The sequence below is a fragment of the Pangasianodon hypophthalmus genome, chromosome 25, assembly GCF_027358585.1.
Source record: "Pangasianodon hypophthalmus isolate fPanHyp1 chromosome 25, fPanHyp1.pri, whole genome shotgun sequence".
NCBI classification, from domain to species: Eukaryota; Metazoa; Chordata; class Actinopteri; order Siluriformes; family Pangasiidae; genus Pangasianodon; species Pangasianodon hypophthalmus.
In genome coordinates this window covers 16,256,283-16,265,010 of record NC_069734.1, presented here as the reverse complement: position 1 = coordinate 16,265,010, position 8,728 = coordinate 16,256,283, and the positions used below count along the sequence as shown (strand labels likewise).

Genomic DNA, 8,728 nt, shown 5'->3' with positions numbered 1-8,728 from the left:
GAATACTAGATGCAGATTGTCTTGGCAAAAGAACCTTGCGCTGAGTCTTTGTTTACACAGAAGGCCAGTCCGATTTCTTTATTCAACCCAGTGATCAAGTAATGCGACTAGCAAAAGTTAGCTACTTCAAGTCAAATGTTGTTTGAACCCCCTATATTAACCTTTTTGGTTAAATTTCAAGACACTGGTTCCAGTGAAATCATGTAGATTAAAAAATTATATATAATCAAAGTAAGAAATAGGTCTAACTATAGGTGAAGTGAGAAACGTTTGTGACTTTTTATTTTATTGGAAAAAAAACAAAACAAACAGTGTAAAAGGCTGATCTGGTTCACTCTACCTAAGACTTGTTGCACACAACATACTAGGTATTTGTATTGACAGAAACACTGACTAATATCAACTGTAAAACAAATCTTGTCTGAATATAATGGACTCATTACCATCAGAAACTGGACTATGAACAAGAAAGATTTAAGGATTTGATGTAACACTTGCTTCCGTTAAAAAAAAATGCAACATAGAGATTTCTGACCTGCCCTCATTACTGTTTTTTGGCTCTGTTAGACAGAAAGCTCAAATCTGATTGGAGCAGGAAAGAGTTTCTGTAGCCTAAATTTAAAAAAAAAAAAAAAAACCTCACAATTTTACCAGATTTGAGTCACATTTCAGATTCAAGGCTCAGTTTAGCCAGTCAACGTTTGGATTTAAGAAATAAAACTGTCCAGAAATCAGATTTTAATCTACTATGAAACCACAAATAAACATAGATTCAAACTTCAGAGGTCATGTGATTTTCCTGTTTAAATCTCGGCATGTCAAAAACGATACTTGAGCTGTTGGCTTGAAAATAGCCTCAAGCTAATAGCCAATGTCAGTACTGAATATTCATATTGTAACAAAAATTGAAGAAAAAAAAAATCCGGACATGCCTAGTTTTTACAGTTGAATCTCTGATCTGCATCAGAAGACCACATCGGGTTTCACTCCTGTCAGTCAGGAACAGGAAACTGAGGCTACAATGGGCACGGGGTTCAGCAAAATTTTACAGCAGAACAATGGAAATAAAAATGAAATGAAATGAGTACATGCTAATAGTGGTGTGCGGACTTCAATGCCAAGACTAGCAACTGTGAAAATGTTCTGTAAGTAAAAAAAATGAGTAAAATAGGAATGATTAGGAAATGAACATAATGTCATGAACATCAATTTACTAAGAACCATGAGTGTGTAATCTCTACAGGGAAGTCTGAAGGTCCTGACCTGCTTTAAGGATAGTTTCCATTACCCTATATCTGAATCCAACTGACTATCTGGGGCACAAATTAAACCAATAATCTACAATGACAAGCCCACTATCAATTTTTTTTTTTTTTTGCTGACAGTTCCAAGGTTCAGCATCTCTCTGCAAACACAGATAACACATTTACTGGAAGACCTCGATAAACACTACTATTGATTTATTATTACACCTTATACAACAGTAGCAATTGTGAGATAGGGCATGTTTCAATCTATTGCATTAAGTCACAGTAGAAGTTGCTGCAAATATAAATAATTAGGTGTAACGTACATTTTAGACAATGAAGGGTGCCAATAATTCTACAACTGACTGTATAATAGTTAAATATCATGTACAGGCAGGCGATGTGACAATTTTAATGATGACAAACTTTCCGAAACCACTGCGAGCGTCCTATTTGTACAGTTTTGTCGGAGCCCATGACGGAGTTTATAAAGTTTTGACGGAGTTTATAAAGTTGATAAATTATTTCTTTTTTTGATCAGATGGGCTGCGATGTGTGCAGTTGTGATTTCAGTCCATTCCCTTGCTTCTTCACTGACCCGATTCGGAGTCTGAGTCACTGTAATCTGCCACTAGTGACTTTGCAGAGCAGGATTCAATGCTACTGTGCCTTTCCGTCCCACAATGCACCTCTGGAGCTGGCTTTCCAGCGTGCTCCTCTGTGGTTAGTCTACAGGTGTCCTGTGTCTCCTCTAAGCAGTGTACGGGAAACGAATCAGCATTTTCCAAGTCTGAAGCGGCGATGTTGGGGCATGAAACAGACGCCTGGCTGGAACATGATGTCAGGCTGGCATTATCGACAACCGTGCCGCCACCATCTGACCTCCTGCGGACGAGAGAGCTGCTTGGAGTGGCGTTAAGAGCTCTGGCAGCGGCGGCGTCTCTGCCCTTCTGGCCCAGTTTGTTCAGGAGGTTTCCCACAGCGCTCCCCGATGGAGTGGAGGAAGACGGAGAAAACCAGGAGCGAGAGGCGATCTGCTGCCTCTTTGTATGCTGTCTACCCTCATATGCTGTAAAAAAAAAAGAAAGAATGACTCATAAAAAAAAAGCATGAAAGCATAGTTTGTAGTCATTGAACTTCTGTCATTGATATTTGTTCACCGTTTCCTCTTGGTGGAGTCACATGACCTAAAAAGTGTATAAACTGCTAAAGCTAGACATAAAGTTCTCACAATCTAAATGGCAAATGTTTATTTAAATTTTATAGCTTTTAAACCTGAGAGGATTTGATCAATAAATTCATCATGACGTCACCAGCAGTTTCTTACAGTCAGGGCTCTGGAAGGTGAGTAACGAGGCAAGCTTTTTGTCCTCGTCCTTTTCCGGTACCAAAGGTATAGACAGACCCAGCCTCTTCCTCACGGCGTTATCTTTCTCCTCCTCTTCACATATGACCTTCTTCTCATCCTGTATTACAAAACACGTGCATAATAATACACGCAATCATGTTGAAGCCACTGAAAGCAGAAAACTTCTGAATTAACGAACCCTAAACTTCCTGCGGAGGGCGCTGTTGAGCTCAAAGTCGTCTTTCCATCCAGCCTGGTGCTCTTGCAGCTCGGAGAGAGATGGAATGGCGGCACGAAGCTTCTCTTTGTCTTTCCCGCCGTGATCCAGCTTGTACATGGGATCGGTCTCTAGCTTTTCCTTCTCAGTGCGTTCTGAGAGACGAACACACAGAACAAGGAGTGTAGAAAACAACTAGCACGAGGAGTTTTCACTCCAGCAGCGGTGGAAACATTTGCGTATACAGGGTGTGTGTGTGTGTGTGTGTGGCGTACCGGTGGTGAGTATTTGTTCATTTTCAGCCATGTTCCACCTCTCCTCTTTGCGCCTCGCGCCGCTCACGATGACGTAATCGCACGTGGCTGGATCTGTCTGCATCTCGATGTAGTTCACACACAGGTGGCACTTCATTCTGAACCTAGAGTTCAACAAAAACAGTATAACATATGCTGAGAACGAAAAAACTTTTGTACAAGTTTGTTCAATGAAAACAATTGATTTTTATGTAAACATACAAAATAATTTACATTTCATGTCCATGGGAAGATCTCTGCTCTATTGTTCTTTACTATGAAATCAGTTTACTGTGACAATTCTGACAAGTAGCCAAGGAAAAGGGAGGGGGAGGGGGCATACTCTCTCTCTCTCTCTCTCTCTCTCTCTCTCTCTCTCTCTCCTGTCAATCACAGTGACACTATCCAATCACAGGTGTCTGTGAGCTCATGTATGTGGAAGAGGGCGGAGAGCACTCTTAGACGTTTACGCTCTCCTGTGACGCAGCATGAACAGCTGTTTGAAAAATTGTAATAAATTCGTACGAGCTGACTGGTGGGTGGGAATCAGCCAAGACAAAATCAGGAAGAAAATGGAAGAGGAATTAAAAAAATAATAATAATAACACAATACAGTAACAGTGAATGATTTGGCAAAAATGTCTATCGTGATACAAGACTTTCTCACCATACATGATCTGAATACTGATATTTAGGTTTGTTACCAGAAAAACAGCCCAAAAAATATTACATTTATTTAATGCATTTTTTTTAGAAAACTGTAACGGTGTTCAATAACACTAGAATAATAGATACTCGTTACCGTTTGTTTCAATAGTCTCAGACTGATAGTCAGTCCAGTCCCAAACATATTTAAATGCTTGGAGAGCCTTTCTATGTAGAGGTTTTGAGAAACAGCAGAATATCACCATTCATCCATTTCAATATGACGTAAAAGGTGTCCAGGTTACCTGTATATTGGCGTAGTGTAGTAATTGCCCACTTTCTTCTTTTCCGCATTGTATCGAACCCCTAAAAATTAAAACAACAGTAAAAACAGATATAAAGGTTATGTATACGAGTGTGAGGTTAAACCAAGGGGAAATCTAACACAGTTGTTTTTAATGTTAATGATTTTCTTAAAGGAATATTTGGATCAAAGTAAAATCCTACAGTTTACGTCTTACCGCAGCACAGACATGTTTGCCTTCTTCTTTACCCTGATGCTACCAAGCGACATAATGACACACGATCATTCATTTTCTATGCGCGTGTTCGACACGGAGCTGCGATTTCAGTGACGGCACCAAGCAACCGCACGCCAAGCGACATCTAAACCGAAATTAGTTATGATGCGACCTGTAAAGCGAAAAATCCAAACAACTGACTCGGACAATTCCTGGGACTAACTATACAGCGCATGTGGTCCGACGTTTCTTCAGTTCCCCACTCGCAACTTTAGCACCCGCAATTAGTTCCCATTAACACAAAAAGGAAGGAAAATTTAAAACCGTCATGTTATCCTGTCATCTAGCTCTCTCACTAAATGTGTGGAAAGACATTATGAAGAAACATAAAGCTTGGAAGGAAGTCACAGAGCCTCCGGCTGCTATGTAGCTAGTACGGTTTGCGTACATTCTTTGCTAATCTGACAACAAACAACCAGTTTTCACACTGATTAGTGCGTCATTTAAATTGTCTTTAACTGTAGGCTGTACATTTTGGCTACTACTGCTTAATATGTGCGCCCAAAATTTAGGCCACGCCCCCTACCTGCATCTGTTTTAACCAAACCATGTGCTGAAGAAGGATCTCTGCCCCTTTTGATAGAGTTTCAGAAAACCTGTGTAAACTAATCTGCTCTGATTCTCACAGTCTGAGGTGAGCAGTGTTATCAAGAATGTGTCGCGGCTAAAGGGAAAGCAACCTACACTCAATTTTTATATTTTGAACTATACCCTATACCCTTTGAACTATAATAAAAATTATTCAGTGACATTTTCATCAGGTTCGAGTGCAAGATTAAAAGAGCCGTTTCACATACAAACCTCGGGAAACTTACCCATGCCTATGTGATTCTTACAGCCGTCGCACCAGATATTGTAGGGCATCTCAAACCTGCAACACACACACTGGTTACCATATCAGTTTCCCTTTTATTTCGGAGATTTTGAGTGAGCTGAACAGAACAGCTAGAAAATCTACAAGCACACTGTTTCAGTTCAATTCAATACAGCGTCCGATAAATGCATCTATAAAGGCTGAGTGCAAACACTGCGAGAAAGAAAGACGGAGTGTGTGTGTGTGTGTGTGTGTGTGTGTTACCTGATAATGAGGATGCCCTGCGAGAGCTTCCTGGCTCTCTCGCGCAGTGGATGAGTGTTCCAGTAGCCATTGATAGAGCGATGCTGCAGACCAAGAGAGACAAAAGGGCAAGGTTTCAGCAGGAAGCAACATGTAGCAGTTTGACATCATAATTTTTTCCTTACACAGGTATTGTTCATTATGCTGTGAGAAATATGTCATTTAATACAAATACATGTAATAAAGTTAAGTGGTGGAATAAAGAGTCTTTCTTCTGGTCAGGTTTTAAAAACATTAGGTGGATTGGTTGTGCTAAACTGCCCCTAGGTGTGGATGAGAGAGTGTGTGTGTGTGTGTATGATGCCCTGTTGTCCCACCCAGGGTGTATCCAAGATAGCGTCTGGGTCCACTGCGACCCCGACTGGGATAAAGCGGATGAAGGAATGAAAGAATGAATGAATGCAAAGAAAATACCACTCACCTTAGCAGGGTCAAAATCTGGAGGGTAATATTTGTTCACTCCTTTTCTCTCTCCCTAAAGAAGACACAGGTATTCAATACAAGAAAAAAAAGGATGTTATGATTGTATTACACATTGTACTTTGCACCAACCATGATGGCAGCAGCTCAGCCAAGGAGATCTGAGATAGACAGAGAGAGAGAGAGAGAGAGAGAGAGAGAGAGGAGATAAGAGAGATCAGATCAGGAATATACCATGATGAACTGAGTAAATCTTTACGTCATTATTACCCATTAGTGACTAAATACCTTTATCAAAGTTTTCTGCAAGATGCTGAACAAGATATTTTAAATTCCACATATACTGTATAACATTAGCTATGAAGGCACGCTAGCAAAGCATTAATGCCTTGCTTTTCCCACAAATCCCGCCTTCTCTGCTACGATTGGTTAAAAGCAACTAATCCTCGTGTGACATCCAATCAGCAGCCTCTTTCAGGGCCCACTATCCAATCATGACGCAGTAAACAGAGAGACCCTTACTCACGTAGTAGCAAACACGCTAACAGCTTATTATGTTGTACCGTTTGCTTGAATTTTAGAACAGCTTCTTTGCGTCAGTTTGTGTTTCAGTACATATCATATACTGTAAAACTGGTACATTTGAAAAATAACAGTTTAAAAAGCAATATTTACCAAGTCTAGAATCCTGAAGCTAGTCAGTCTCGTCTGCCAAACGAACTAGAAGCAACAGGCGTCTTCTTCTGCGTCTTGTTCTTCTTCTTGGAATCAAGAAAGTTGTCATCAAACATTATGGCGCGTTTCCGCCACCTACTGGTCTGGAGTGTGCAGTACAGCCTATCTCCATCCTATTCCCTAACCCTGTATCCCTTATAATTAAACACTGCTGTTCCAATTCCTAAAGATTTAATACCTATTTCTCACAAGCTATATTTTTAATCTCTCTCTCTCTCTATTGCAATAGTTGCCAGTGGCCTCCAACACCACCAAGGTTTACTACTCTTCACATCATATCCACAGTTTCACCAAGTTATAACGTAAATCTTACACCCACGCCATAGAAGGTGATGCTTTCGCTGTAAATAAAACTACTCGATAATTCTGCTGAACAATGAAGTAAACAATGCTGCCACTTGTAGACCTTTACACCCAAATCAAAGATGGTTTTCTTTGTATTTGGGTAGGAGGATTTCTTCACGTATTGTTGACAGCCATGGTGTATGATCACATCACATGGACCCCTTGCAGAAATACAGTGTCTGTAACAGCACATACAAAGAGGACGCAGGGAGCAAACTGAGGTTGGCCCAATGTCAGCCATTCTGGTGGGCCAATGGGCAAATATTGGTCCATCAGACTTTCAGCCACCTTTAAATCAACATTGCCACCAGTGAGCCAAGTTTGGGTACCAGAGTTGGCCACACATAATTTTGTCCGTATGCCACCTGGCCTGACAGACTTTCAGCCACCTTTAAATCCACCTTGTCAATGATCGCTCGGCGTTGGCAGGGGATGAAAAGTGCCCGTTTGTCAACATTGGGCAGGATTGCTATAGACACTTGGTTCTTTGCAAACTTTATGCCAGCATTGGTTCAATATTGGCAGGGTTTTTAATCAAAAGTGCTCCTTTGCCAACATTGGCTCAATTACACCCAGACTTAGGATTAAACTCTGCTGGTGCAACAGGCGGCTGGTTCCCAAGCCTGGTCCAGCAGTACCCCTTGTCCTGGAAGTTTTAATGTTTTCACTGCTCTAGCACACCTGATTCAATTAATCAGCTAATTAACATGCCTTCCTGATTTGATAGAGCAGGAAAAACACCAAAATGTGCAGGACAGGGGGTACTCCAGGTTCAGGGTTGGGAACATTCGGGCACTGAGCTACTGCTCTGCTTCAGGGGATTTAATAGGCATACTGGATATTCTCCACTATACTTCCAAACATGGTCACATAGCCAGTGAGGAAGTTCATTCCACCACCAGAATACAGGACGTCTGATGTACATTTACTGACCACCTTAATACAATCAGCCAATCATGTTGTAGGAGCACAATGCATAAAATCATACACATGCAGATCGAGAGCTTCAGTTAATGTTCACATTAAATATGAGAATGGGAAAAAAAAATTATCCGAGTTTGAGTATTTCAGAAACTGTTGATCTCCAGTGAGCAGCAGTTCTGCAGGTGGAAATGCCTTGTCAATGATACAGGTCAGAGGTGATGATACAGGTGACAGGAAGTCTATAGTAACTCAAATAACCACTCTTTACAACCATGCTGAGCAGAAAAGCATCTCAGAATGCACAGCACTTATACACAAACCCTGTGGTGTATGGGCTACAGCTGCAGAAAACCACACCGGCTTCCATTCCTGTCAGCTAAGATTCACCTGTATGGATACATGACAAATATTTATATCCTTTTCTACTTTGGGCATCCATACATTTTTCATTCATTCTTTGATCTTAACTGTGTTATTTTAACCAGAATGTTGTGCTATTGAAATGTCCTCTCATATCAAAGCTGATGTGCCAATTCTGCACCAGGGGAAACCCTCTGGATAGCAAGATCAGCGCTTGGCATGGATATTGGACATTCAATATTTGACCATTCTTCATCTGGCACATATCCACTCACAGCAGCTGTGCCATGTCCACCCATTGCGAAGCAAAGGTATTCCCATTTTCTTTCTGCCCATCACTCTCTGATGGAACGGCTCTGGAATTCGTCTCTTGAGACAGTGCCAGGCGGTCAGACTGAGGCTTTTTCCATCTTTTACCATGAAGTACCGAGACAAGACACACAGGACAGGGAATATTCCAGTACTTTTTAGGGTGCCCTTTTAGATATGGCAGGCT

General features: G+C 41.1%; 1 protein-coding gene across 1 annotated transcript; it reads right to left on the bottom strand.

The window, feature by feature from the left end:
- Positions 1-255: 255 nt before the first annotated feature.
- yju2b (YJU2 splicing factor homolog B) lies at positions 256-6,847 on the bottom strand. Its single transcript, XM_026947999.3, has 10 exons — positions 6,544-6,847; positions 6,001-6,029; positions 5,870-5,923; positions 5,410-5,492; positions 5,147-5,202; positions 4,056-4,116; positions 3,088-3,230; positions 2,795-2,967; positions 2,575-2,713; positions 256-2,316 (listed from the first exon to the last, which is right to left on the bottom strand). Exons 2-10 carry the CDS (start codon positions 6,001-6,003, stop codon positions 1,838-1,840), a joined length of 1,191 nt encoding a protein of 396 aa, XP_026803800.1. The 5' UTR covers positions 6,004-6,029; positions 6,544-6,847; the 3' UTR covers positions 256-1,837.
- Between the last annotated feature and the right edge of the window lie 1,881 nt (positions 6,848-8,728).

Coding starts and splice junctions, on each gene's coding strand:
- yju2b (XM_026947999.3), bottom strand. Junction 4,117..5,146: donor TAAGAATCACATAGGCATGG/GTAAGTTTCCCG, acceptor TTTAATTTTTAG/GGGTTCGATACAATGCGGAA. Junction 2,317..2,574: donor CACCTTCCAGAGCCCTGACT/GTAAGAAACTGC, acceptor TTTTTTTTACAG/CATATGAGGGTAGACAGCAT.